Source organism: Rhinatrema bivittatum, chromosome 3, assembly GCF_901001135.1.
Source record: "Rhinatrema bivittatum chromosome 3, aRhiBiv1.1, whole genome shotgun sequence".
Classification (NCBI taxonomy): Eukaryota; Metazoa; Chordata; class Amphibia; order Gymnophiona; family Rhinatrematidae; genus Rhinatrema; species Rhinatrema bivittatum.
Window position 1 is genome coordinate 411,580,599 of NC_042617.1, and position 14,239 is coordinate 411,594,837.

The 14,239-nt window shown below is 41.7% G+C and overlaps 1 protein-coding gene across 1 annotated transcript in view; it reads left to right on the top strand.

Annotated features, from left to right (window-relative positions):
• DST (dystonin) overlaps positions 1-14,239 on the top strand; it is a 925,809-nt gene that overhangs the window by 758,835 nt on the left and 152,735 nt on the right. The window contains 3 exon segments of the mRNA XM_029595689.1: positions 7,132-7,338; positions 8,516-8,635; positions 8,818-8,925. Coding sequence (XP_029451549.1) covers positions 7,132-7,338; positions 8,516-8,635; positions 8,818-8,925 — 435 coding nt within the window.

The following is a 14,239-nucleotide window of genomic DNA, read 5'->3' on the forward strand; positions in this document are numbered from 1 at the left end:
TACCTTGTTCCAGTTCCTGCCTTGCCTCTGCTCCTGTCTTGTTCCAGTTCCTGCTTTACCTTCTTTTGTCTCGCTGGTCCTGTACATCTCCCCTTCCTTCTCTGTTTCCCTGCCGCCTCATCCCTTGCCTGGATACCAACACAGAGTGATTGCCGCCTGTCTTGACCCTCACCTGCATATTGTCACTGCTTGACTACCGTCTGCCTCGACCTTTAACTGGATACCAACACCAGTTGATCACCACCTGTTTTAACCCTCTCCTGGATACCAACACTTCCTGCCCTGGCTCTTGGACTGCTTACCTAGCTGGGGACTTTCTCCTAAGTCCTGCTGGCCTCCGTACCCAAAGGTACATACTTGCAGGGAAAGGGGCTGGTATAGGTGAAGCCTCTTCCTCAGTCCCAGCCTAAGAAGTTGCCATACTGGGTCAGACCGAGAGTCCATCAAGCCCAGCATCCTGTTTCCAACAGTAGCCAATACAGGTTACAAGTTCCTGGCAAGTAGGGATGTGCAGCAGGGATGGATTTGTCCCATTCGGTATTCGTATTCGTTGGGACCCAAATCTGTTGCATCCGTTCTCAGGGGACCCCGATCCGTTCATTAGTTATATTTGTATTTGTTTCCCAAAAAACCATCCATCCCAACCCTTTAAATTTAATTACCCCCCACCCTCCTGACCCCCCCCAAGACTTGCCAAAAGTCCCTGGTGGTCCAGCGGGGGTCCTGGAGTCATCTCCTGCACTCGGGCTGTGGGCTGCTGGTATTCAAGATGGCGCCAGCCGTCCATTGTTCCTACCATGTGACAGGGGCCGACCAATGGCACCGGTAGCCCCGGTGACATAGTAAGGGGAAAGGCTATCTGCGCCATTTTGAATACCGGCAGCCAACAGCCCGAGTGCAGGAGATTGCTCCAGGACCCCCGCTGGACCACCAGGGACTTTTGGCAAGTCTTGGGGGGTCAGGAGGGTGGGAGTTTATTCATTAGTGATACATTGTATTTGTGGGGGTTCGCCATACGTTTCATGACCCCCATGAATACAACGAATATGGCATTTATGTTGCGGATTGCCAATACGTTGCAAACGAATGCACACCCCTACTGGCAAGTACCCAAACATTAAATACATCCCCGTAGCGTGCCTGTCTGCTGTCAGGCAGGGACCCAGCCCATACCTCATGGGCTGGGTAATATTAACTCTGCCACAGCCTAAGGACTCGCACTCCGTGACAGTAATAATAAAACCATCCTTTGGAAGATCTGTATTAAGATGAAATGATTTTTTAATTCTCTGATGCCACTGATGAAGAAAGAAAGCCAAGGGAAACATTTTGTAGAAGCAAGTCCAGAGTTCCCAGTAGGTCACACGTTGCATCTAAATGGGATAAGCATGGGCTTATCAAATAAAATAGTTCTTTCAATGCAATGTTTGGTTTGCCAGACACATAAAACACACTAATTTGTATGATATACAATGCTTCACCAGTATGTAGAAGGGAAAAAAAAATCTATCCATCTATCCTGCATTGAGCACTATAGTCATTTGATTAAAATAATACAATAATACAGATTTCTTAATTAACTTTATTTTGGCACTTAATTCCTTTGTTCCATTACTCATTCACAGATACTATTTTCTTTTGTTTTGATTAACATCTGGCTGCTTTACTAAATCCTTATGTTTGATAGTCTGAAAATGCCGACTGAAGGGACAGCTCAACAATTCCAGGCTAATACAATTGAACTGAGGTTAAGCTCTCTAAGCTATCTTTTTGAAAATCTTAGTTATGTGACCTGTGCTCGTCAAATTCATGTATATGGCAACTGTGTGTGTGTGTGTGTGTGTGTGTGTGTGTATACCATGTATTGGGTATCCATATAACCTCATGTTCTGGGGAAAAATGTGAGCCAACCCTGGTTTTACTCCATTGCGTGTATGGAGATAGATTTTGCAAGGGGTTAAAAACTTATCTGTTTGGTCTTGTGTTTTATCTGTTGTGAGTTTTTAAAATATTTATGTAATCTTTGTAAACCATTTAGGTTGGCATCTTCACATGATTAAGTATTGTAATAAATACATAAATTAATACATTTCCCAATTGAGTTCCCTAAGAAAATCTGGACTACATTTCCCCTGCATGCAATATGGCAAACTCAGGGCCAGCTCAGCTTGTTTCCGTGGACATGGAGCTATATGGTTACCCTAGCAATTTAGGACAGTGTGCGTGTATGGGAGCTATGAGGGTAACTTTCAAACAACTCTGCATGGCCCCATATATGCACGTACATGGCTGTGGGGAGATCTATGACAGTATTTTGTAACCTGCGCATATGAGGTATATGCAAATTATAAAATGTGCATATGTCTACCTCCAAACCTATGAACTGACAGCTCTAAAACGCACCCTCAGGAAATTGGAAAAAGATTGGCGTAACAACCCCTCCCTCACAAAAAGAAATACTTACAGAGCAACTCTACGTATCTATCGTGAGCAAACTCTCAACACAAAAAAAAATTACCATGCAAAAAAAATACATGACCTGCAATTTAATGCAAACGCTCTCTTCACGTATGTAACACAAATGACTAAAACCAATACCACTCCCACCTGTAATAAAGATGCCCAAACCAAAAGTGAGAACTTAGCTAAATACTTTCACGAGAAAATAGTTAAAATCATGGCACGGTTCCCTGGCAATAACCCCCTGACCGAAACCATCCCACATGATTCCTCTGCTATATTTAATGCCTTCGAACCCACCACGTCCCTAGAGATTCAAAATACCATTAAAAAAATGAAACCTGCCACACATCCAAGTGACACCATACCCACCAAACATCTTCTCTCCATCCCTGAAATCATAGCACCCTCAATTGCTAAAATTATCAATTGCTCACTAGCTTCCGGAGAAATCCCTAATACACTTAAACAAGCTATCATCAGACCTATTCTAAAAAAGCCCAAAGCTGATGCCCCTGACCTAACCAATTACCGACCTATTTCCAACTTTCCCTTCATAGCAAAAATCCTTGAAAAAATTGTAAACATGCAGCTCACTGAACACCTGGAAAAATTTGAAATTCTCTCACCATTGCAACATGGTTTTCGTAAATGTATGAGCACCGAAACTCTGCTTATTTCTCTTATCAATACCATACTTACTGGGTTCGACAAAGGTCAATCCTTCCTACTAGCCATGCTTGACATTTCCGCGGCCTTCGATACTATTAATCACAACCTTCTCATTACACGGCTCAAGGAAATCGGCTTAGGTAACACCCCACTGCAATGGTTTGAAGCTTTCCTACAAGGACGGCAATATAAAGTCAATTTGGAAAACCATGAATCGCAACCATACAATATAAATCAAGGAGTACCAGAAGGATCTGCCCTCTCCTCTACTCTCTTTAATATTTATATCCTCCCTCTTTGTCACCTATTGACAGAACTTGGCCTTATGTACTTCATCTATGCGGATGACGTACAAATTGTTATCCTCATCACTGACTCCCTTAATAATGCCCTTAAAACATGGGATACCCCCCTCACCGCCATTAGTAACCTCCTTACTAGCATCAATCTGGCCATTAACCCCGATAAAACAGAACTTATGGTCATTTCCCCACAGAATCACAAAAACACAATTGCTGCCACTCACACATCACTCACTTCTCCTGACATCACTAACACTGTTAAAAACCTTGGAGTCACTTTAGACAACCACCTTAATTTTAAAAAACATATCAACAACACTATTAAAGATGGGTTCTTCAAACTACACACTCTAAAAAAAAATTAAGACCATTACTCTACCAACATGATTTCTGTACTGTACTGCAATCCCTCATTTTTTCGAAAGTTGATTATTGTAATGCCTTTCTCCTAGGCCTGCCCAAAACTACCATTCTACCACTACAAATGCTTCAGAATGCAGCAACACGCATTCTCACCAACACCAGAAAATCGGAACATATTGCTCCCATACTCAGAGATCTGCACTGGCTCCCCATAGCGCAGAGAATCATGTTCAAAACCTTATGTCTAATACACAAGACCCTACACAATGAAAACATGACATGGTTCAATAATGAACTTTACTTCCACAAACACTCCAGAACCCCTAGAACACAACATGCAGCCACCCTACACACCCCCACACATAAAACCACCACTCTTGAGTCAACTAGGAAGCGTGCGATAACCATAGCCGGACCAAACTGTTGGAACGATATGACACCGGAGTTATGGCAAGAAACATGCCCAATAAAATTTAAGCAAAAACTGAAAACATGGCTTTTCCTACAGGCTTATACTTAACCCTTACGCTCTCCTCTCTCCCTTACTCCTACAGCCTTGCCCACTAATGTACTTAAATGTAATCCCCTTTTTCTTTCTCACCACACCTAACGTTTTGTTGGCAATTATTCATATCGATTGTATATCGATCATATATCAATTGTATATAAGACTTCTATCCCATTTCTTTCTCTCATACCCAGCTTTTCTCTTTTCCAATTGTGTTTTATAAAATTCATTCTATTTATTTATAGACTCATAAATTCAGTGAGATAACAATTTGCTTTGTACCACTATATTATTTTTCCCTTTCATTGTTCTACTGTTCTCTCCCCTCTCCCCCCCAGTTAACAAGTTTATTGTAAAGTTTATTGTTTATTGTAAATGTTTGTTGTTTATTGTAAAGCACTGTTGCACATGTTCGTTCTATTTGGCACAGCTGCAATGTTTCTGTTAATTGTGAACCGATGTGAGGTTACTAAACAAATGTCGGTATATAAAAACTGCAAATAAATAAATAAAATAAATAAAAGGGTTACGGGCGTAACCGCGAAAAGCTGCTCCTGCGCGCGCCAAGCCTATTTTGCATAGGCCCGGGACGTGCGTATGTTCCAGGGCTTGAAAAAAGGGGCGGGGCCGGAACCTCCAGGCACAGTGGCCATTTGCTGATGTGCCCAGGATCACGAGCCGGCTGTCGGCTGGCGCGCGTGCCCTACGCCTGCCCAGAGGCAGGTGCAACTTATAAGATAAAGGTAAGGAGGGGTTTTAGGTAGGGCTGGGGGGCGGGTTAGGTAGTGGAAGGGAGGGGAAGGTGGGGGGCGGGGCGGAAGGAAAGTTCCCTCTGAGGCAGCTCCGATTTCAGAGGAAGGCTGCGTGGCTCGGCGCACGCAAGTTGCACAATTGTGCACGCCGGGTTGCGCGCACAAATGTACACCCGCGCGTACCTCTTAAAATCCGGCCCTATGTGTGTATGTATGGTTATGCACAAATACCCACAGTGCATTGAAAGTGAGTTGTTTTTTTAATGCATTAAAAGTACATTTTAATTCATTAAAAGCGCACACTTTTTTCTACTTATTTTAAAAACATATGCACATATATTTTACTTGCAACTTGTTAGCATATATTTAAAACGTGTGTAGAATTGAAAACATTTGTTTGCCAAAGCCTTCACCAGTCTCAGTCTTCCTGCAGGTCATCGAGACCCTCCTTGTTTTTCACTGTAAACTCCCCCAATTCTCCCTGACTTCCTACCCAACCAATAACAAACAAGAGACACATCTGATATCACTTACATAAAATAATTAGCAGGTCTGAAATTATGCGAATAAGTGGACAAATGTGCACACATAAGTCTCTTATAAAATAACAATTTATGCACATAATCCTTGTCCCTCCCCCAGCATACTCCTAGACCACCCCTTTTTTTCATGCATAGAGGTGCATATGAAACTGAAAATATGGCTTACTTTTGATGGTTTTAAAATCGCATGTGAGCAAGTACAGGCTTCTTGCTCACAGAGATGGTAACTTTCAAACCAGTGCAGGCACACGTATCTGTGCTTTTGCCGGCCCACGCCAAGATATGCACGCATATGCTATAAAATAGCCTGGCTGTGTGCATGCACATCTAATTTTAAGTGGTCGCAGGTGAATCCCGTTTCTATCGTGTAAATGGGAGAATTTTAAAAATGGCACACGCGATATTTCCAGTTAAATTAGTTCATCCCCAGTTCGCCCAGTTAAAGGATAGTTCCTCCAGGCCTCCCTACTTTAATACCCTTCACGCCCCCAGTTAGCCCCGACCATTAAAACCCTGCAGATCTGCCCAGTTGTCTTTATTTTTTAATTTACACCTCCTCCATAGCAGAAGTAAAGTTACATGACGGGGGATCTGGGTGTGCGCCCAGGCGCATAAGTATTTATGCTCACATCTTTGGTTCACGCCCCGCCCTTCTTGTGACAGTGTTTGAGATGTGTGTGCTGCGGGAGATATGTGCATATCCGGGCTGCTTTTAAAATCCGCTCGGTGCTTGCAAGCCCTGCTGGTGCATGTATCTCCCAGTTTTAGCATGCGCCGGGCTTTTAAAATTCACCTTATAGATGGCAATTTTCAAATCAGCCCACGGGTGCACATGGGTCCATGTGTGTTGGCATGCACCCAGAGACACAGCCATTTTATAACTTGCACATGTGTATGCGCGCAAGTTATAAAATAGCCTGGCCGTGCATGGATGTGCGCCAGTTTGAAGTGGGCGTGCGTATTGGCATGCAAATCCCGCTTCTACCATGTAAGTCGGAGAATTTTAAAAGGAGTGTGCATCCTCAATATTGCCAGTTTAATCAGTTTGTCCACCAGTTCGCCCAGTTAAGAGCTAGGTCCTTCACACCCCCCCCCCCCCCCCAGTTATCCCAGACCCTTCAAACCCCTCAGAAATGGCTTGATTGTTTTATTTTATTACTTACACATCCTCCATAGCAGAAGTAAAGTTACATGATGGGCTCCGGGCGCGTAAGTATTTATGTTTACATCCCTTGGCCAGGCTCCGAAATGCTCATGCCCCTTCCAGACCGTGCTCACACCTGGCGCTTTTTGGAATCTTTGCAGATGTGCACACAATGGGTTTTACGTGCTTATCTGGGCACTTTTTACAATTGGGTTGGCGCTCCTAAGCCCAACTTGTTTCCGCATCCCTTAATTGATGTGTGCGCCAGGTTTTTAATATTCACCTTCTGTATGCTAATTTTTAAGCACGTAACTCTTTGAAAATTCACCCCTTTCTTGCCTAGTGTGTGTGTGCATGTTCATATAATACAATTGCTCATATTTCACAGGAGCTGAAAAAAGAAGCAAAGAACAACAAAGGCTTATTGGACTCGCTCAATGAAGTCAGCAGTGCCCTTCTGGAGTTAGTGCCTTGGAGGGCAAGGGAGGGACTGGATAAAATGGTGACAGAGGACAACGAGCGGTACAGACTGGTGAACGACACCATAACTCAAAAGGCAGAGGAAATAGACGCTGCCATACAGAAATCACAGCAGGTGCACAAAAACACCCCAAAATCTATACACACATACATGTTTGTTTGCTGGGATCGAAACACAGAAGCCTCCTGCTCTTTGTGGCTGAAAACAAAGGTGTTCAGTTAATAATGTTGCCATCCATTTGTTAAGCTTGAATAGCAAAAGAATTGCTTGAAAAGAATCTGACTTACCCTGCTCGGACAACTGATCTCAGGAGCAGAGCTAATCTGCTTGTTAAAGCCATCTGCTTCATTGATCAGTGGCTTGGGCTAACACAGTCCTTACGGAAATATTTTTTTAGATTCCAAGTATATCATACTGCTTTCAGCCTTCGAGTGCATTCTGAAGCCCTGTCATATGCCTTGTGAATGGCTAAAACGTTTATTACATTGAATTTGTAGATAGTTAATTCTTTCTTATCGGTACTTCGTTCCCTGCCAAGAATTGTTTTATTTTGTTTCTGCTGCATTATTTTCTTAACCTTTGCATGAAAAGAAGTTGCAAATCAAATAACACCAAAGAAACATTGTAAAACATTTTCTGAATGTTGAACAGAGTCACTCTGATTAAGGGTGAGCAGGCCAAAACATGTTTTGTGTCATGTCGCCTTGTTTGGGAGTTGATTTTTGTTATTCATGTTTTCCCTTCGTATTTTTATGTTTTGGAAAGAGTGTGTGTTAGCATAAATAATAAAAGTACAAAAAATGGTCACAATGTTACTTATATTTAAAGACAAGCATTTAAATAATAAAAAGACATGTGAACAAACATGTCAATCTACAAACACAATCACCGAATAAATTGAGAAACCGGAGAATTATTCAGAACATCCATCCTTTACCCACAGCACATCTGTGCTTAATCAGGGGCACATCAACTTTATATTATATCCCCGATTTAAAAAAAAAAAAAAAAAAAAGCCCAAAAATGTGTAAATGCTTTCAATAAATTACTAGTTCAGAACAAGCCTCAACCCACATAAGTTTCGACACAGCAATGTATTTCTTTTAAGAGATGTATTGTTTGTATCTGAAACACCATTTTGTTAACTTTCTGCCCTATGCCAAAGCCTTTTTGTCTGAAAAGGTGATTGTGAAAAAAATATAACTGAAAATCAATGCACATTTACATTTTAAGTTATTGAACATACAGAAGTTATCAACATTGTTCAGCCAGTGCATTTTGCTTTGTTTAGTTTGAGCAGGCAGCTAATGCTGAGTTAGCGTGGCTAGCAGAAACTGAGAAGAAACTGATGTCACTGGGTGATATTAGGCTTGAGCAAGACCAGACTTCTGCTCAGCTACAAGGTCAAAAGGTAAAGAAATTAATTTCTGAATATATGCTGCTTATTTTTCATATAATACATTTCTCAAAAAAATGTATTTGTAGTGTTTAATTTTCGGTCTCGCTAGATACAGCACATTGAAAATAGTTTTCAGAGACGAAATTTAGCTCATTGTTTAAACCTGCCTGCCACTGTTTTCTTTGTGTTACAAGGCATTTACCATGGAGATATTAAGACACAAGGATCTCATAGATGAGCTTGTTGCATCTGGTGATAAGCTTATGGGCACATGCAGTGAAGAGGAAAAACAGATTATGAAGGTGAGTTACTGAGCATTGGCAGAAAATATTCAGATGTCTATCCCAGACTAACATGTCACCTTGCCAACTATTACTTATTCATGATATCTGAATAGGGCGTATACTGGCCGATGCAATACCATGTGCTAGTCACTGTGCACGGCTTAACATGCGATTGGACGCGTGTTTTGGATGCGCATCCTTAACCCCTGACCCAATATGGGGATTAGCACGTCCAAATAACCTTGTAGCTAATAGCACTTATCACATGGAAATTCATGTAGATGAGGTTATTAGCTAATCCCCACGATCCAATACATTTTCTGTGCGGCCAATGGGCCCTTGCAACGCGGCAAATCTTTATGCCAGCCCGGGGCTGGTGTAAAGCTATGTCACGCTCTAGGGTGCATTGAAAAAAAAAGAAAAATCCTGCTTTCTGTGATTCCTCCTAGTAGTATCTTAGTGATACTAAGTAGGAAGAACCAAATAAAGCAGTATTTATTTAAAAAAAAAAAAAAAAGTCTTTAAAAAAAAATTCTGGACATCCAATAAACACACAAGATACTCGGTCCAGGCCGTATATCTCATGCGTGTATATGCAAGTAGTGGGAGAAAATGGACACTCGTAGACTGAGTGTCCGTTTTCCCAACCCGTTTGACAGCCACCTCTCCTGTGCGCCCAAACTGAGGAGGCGCTAGGAATGCACATTTGTCCCTAGTGCCTCCTTTTTAATGCGTCCCCCTCATTTAAATATTGGATTGCGTGCCCAATAGAGGGGGCTGGGTGGATATTAGGAAAACCCGTTTTCTGAGTGCATTTATTGCATCGGCCTGATAATTTGCTTGTAGAAAACTCTTGCAAATTATCATAGCCCTCAATTTACTAGCATGACATCACTCTCTTGAATTATAGTAGATCTAATCTTAGGAGCAAGAGGGAAGGATGTTGAGTAAGAATCCAAGATAGGGAAATTCATGATTATCTAAAATTTAAAAAAAAAAGTAGAGAACAGTTATCAAATGTGTCATTTCTTCTTTGGATTCAAGTGACACTACCAAACCATTAGCTACAGGTAGAACTTCTTTCTTAAAGTGCAAACTTAACTCGCAGTTTCAGTAATTAATTCATGGTGCCGCATGCTGACTGTGCTAATTGAAAAATCCCCCAGTGTTATTAGCATAGCAGCTGCTCTGATTGGTTGATGTTCTTTGGATTACAGCAACATGGAATTGAGGAAGAATGGTAAGATGCACAAAAATTAAAAGTTTATATGTAGTTTTGATTATCCTGGAATAAATGGGTAGCTCATTTTTTAGTTTATGCTTACTTTAGCAGTTCTGAGACTTGCCCTTGTCATGTCATGGAAGACATAATATCAGTGCCTTGTCTCAGAACCATGTAGAGATTGTTTAGCCAAAAATTACACTTAAGTACAATTGGCCATAATTTTGTTTAAATTTGAGGTTAGATCATAAGACAACTGTCAGCTGCAGATTTTCACAAGATTGATAATATGGGAACAACTTGCTGTGGCTTCTATGTTGTATTAATTATGATGATGATGTATGTGGGAAAACATCTAGTTTATACTTTTTTTTTTTTTTTTAATAGAAATGTGCTATATATCACAATGAATTTTGGAGGGAAAAAACTGTAAAGTAATAAGTTGCTTTCATTGAGGCTGTTTAAGTGGCTGCTTGGAATTGAGACACCCAAGGCTAAGAATATGCAAAATGTTTAATGGGACAATTTTCAAACTGCCCATGGACCTGCAAGTTAATTTTCCAAGGGAACCTCTGAGCATGACAGTAAGCCCAGGGATTTCAAAATGATATCCCCAATCAAAATTTCTTTCCCTCAACCAAACCCGGCTCCTTGTTCCATATAGGGAGGAGAAGGATGGTTTTCCAAGGGGATTTTTACCTGGATCAACACCTGTTCACCAACATAAAATGTTTGAAATCGACCCCCTGCTTTTTAATTCAATGATAGGTTTGTGAATATTCAACAGAACCTAAATGTGTTTGTAAAGATATTTGCCATAGACTGTCAGAGGATATTTTTATTTATATATTTAAAATGTTTTATTATCCAGTATAATGTAAAGCTTACAAACAGTATGCTAAATAGAGATGAGAACAGCAATACAAACATATAGGCAAATACAGAACTTTTGTGTTGCCTCCTAAGTATAAAATACATAACAGTTCCAGTGCAATATCTTTTCCTCAGGTGAACAGATATCCATATATAGAATTGCCATTTCCCATTCTTCCCTAGTAATCCCCCCTCCCCCCTCCCCTTGCCATTTCTCAGAACCTCCTCATACTATCAGTTACGCTATTCCATCTGTTCAATGTATTGAATCAGCGATGTCCACATCCTATAAAATTTGTGTATGGTATCCCACTTATGGGCCATTAATTTCTCCATATAACGTAATTTGCCGTAGAGCTGCATGAGTGGGGTGGGTTCGTACATTTCCAATGAGCGGCGATCACTAGTCTGGCAGCAGTAGTAAGATGATAAAACATTTTTTGGTTTTCATCATCTAGTTCGAGTAACCAGAACTCCACTTGTAAAGGAACCTGAACGCCCAACACTTTATCCACCAATCCTTGACAAGCACTCCAAAACCCCTGCAGCTTAGGACATTGCCACCACATGTGCCAATAGTTCACCAACATAATTCAGTATGGGAACACTCTGGGAACACTGTCGCCAGCAATTAGGTGAGTGGCCTGGGCACCATTTGGCCACTCTCACTGGGGAATAATGCCAGCGATACAGAAGTTTGTATCTATTCTCCATCATGGATGCAAACATTGAGAATTGGCCTAGAGCCTGAAAACATACCTCCCAGTTGTTGCGATCCCAGTGAGGGCCCAGGTCCCGGTCCCAAGCCCACAGATGGGTTGCTCCCCCATCTGTGGTATGTATCAACCGGTAAAGCTTAGAAATCCCTTCAAACAGTGAACGTGGACTGCTTAAATCGGAACAGGGCCCCGGGGATCCCAAAAAGTGTCGCAGCTGGGCATATGCTAAGAAATCAGTGGTGGGTATCTGAAACTTGTCCTGTAACTCTCTAAAGGGAACCATCTCTTGGCACCAAACCTGTCCTAAATGTGTTAACCCCCGAGATTCCCAGCGCTTAAACGTCGGGTTTTTCTGTCCATCAACGAAATCCCAAAGGTATCTGATTGGGGACAGGGCAGAGTAATTTTTGTTGCCTATCAATTTGTGTTTCCATTTTTTTCCAGACCATCAGAGATGTCTGGATGCTTAAAGGAAAGGATTTCAAGTCCCTGGTGGTGCTTGTCATTGGCCAGAATAAAGCTGGGATGGGCGTGCCCCCCATCATTTGGCTCTCAATCCCAACCCATGTTTAAGCGATTGTAGATCATGGCTATCGACAATGAATTTTAACTGGGCTGCGACATAATAGTGTACTAGGGAAGATAGTCCAAAACCTCCATCTCTACATGTTTGGCTGAAAATCAGACGGGAGACCCTTGGGGGTCTTCTACACCATATAAAGGCAAACATTTTACGCTGAAGAGGTCTCGGGTCCGCATCAGGAAAGGGTCATGGCAGAACCTGAAATAGCCAATTTTCGGTAAAAGATTCATCTTAATTGTGACCATTCTGCCAAACCATGAAAAAGGTAGGCATTCCCATTGGTCTATATCACCCATCAAGTTGCGGGTCGGAGATTTATGGTTTAGAGATACTAATTGGGAGGAATCCAAACTAAGATTAACTCCCAGATACCATATAGGACCTGGGGTCCACCGGAATAGGAGCTCACTCTTACCTTTCCGCATCAGGTTCTCAGTAAAGTGCACAGGGAGAATTTCCGATTTATCGAGATTAACCCGAAATCCCAACACTCTTCCATATAGGTCCAGCATAGATAAGACCTTATGCATAGAAGTCATAGGCTGAGAGAAACAAGATAAAATTACTCTCTACGCATATGATATTATGTGTCTCTCTGCCAGATTGGATCCCATATTCCTCTCTTTCCCTCCGAATCCACTCCACCAAGGGTTCTAGGCTAAGAGCAAAGAGGAGCGGCGAAAGTGGGCAGCTCTGCCTTGTACCCCTCCGAATTTGAAAAGGAGCCGAATAGCCATGATTTTTCTTAATACATGCAGATGGCTTACGATAGAGCACCTGAATCCAAACTGCGAAGGGGCCCCCCAGACCCATCTTCCGCAAAACAAATAGATAGGGCCAGTAAACTCTATCAAATGCTTTTTCAGCATCTAGGGTCATAAAGACTGCCGGGGCGTTAGTGGATTTAGCGATATGTATTAAATCTATTATCTTTCGGATATTATCAGATGTTGCTCTACCCGGCAGAAAGCCTGCTTGATCAACATGAATAAGTGTCTCTAGAGGATAGTTTTTAAAGCCATTCTGTGGGTAAAAAAGTGCTCGGCAGCTAAAAGTATGCACATGGGACCTGTATGTCTGTACTTTTACCCTTAGTGCAAAGAGGCATCCATGTGGGTGGGATTAAAGTGGAGTCCGGAATTGTACACATGCTTATGAATTTTCCAGAGTATGCTTGGAATTTTCCCCGAGAAATCTATGCACACATCTTAGCAGGTATAAATGTATGCAAGTAGTTTAGGGGATAATTTTCAAAAAGAAAGTACATCATACTTTCCCTTTAAAAACTGGCGTAAAGTCTGTAAGCAAGCAAGTAGCCAGAAACTTTACCCCAGTGAGGGAGGTTACAAAAGCCCCGTAATGGAGGTATGTTGGTGCAAAAGTTGTAAAACTGCACAATATGCTAGACCTGAAGTGTTACATTGGATTGAAAAATAAAGAAACCAAAAGTAAGCTGTGCTGAATGCAGTGAAAAGGATGACTCTAGCCTTATACACCCATTTTGCCAAAAGTTTCCTCATTAAATTCTATTGCAAAAAATTCACATAAGATATTCCCAAGGTAGCAACTGCTGCTCCGTGCAGGTTACCCCCATGTTTCTCTTAAGGGTAGTAGTAACTGCCGCTCCATGAATTCAAAGTGGAGAGGGCCAATAACAATACAGTTATCTGTGATCTGATTAGCTGCCACAAACCATATATGATTGGTCTTTTACTGCCTAAGGCATATTTTAAACATTGGACTGAATTGTGGCCTGTTAAATCTTTCATACTTTAGAAAAATGTGAATTTTTGTAGGTTTGCTAGCACAAGAAAAGGAAACCAGGGGACTAAGCTGAGGAAAAGAGGGCACATTAAAAGTAAAATCACCATATGGCATGAGGGAGGAGTGAGGACAATTTTAAGCAGCTGGTTGGAAAGCGTTAAGGTTAAAAGT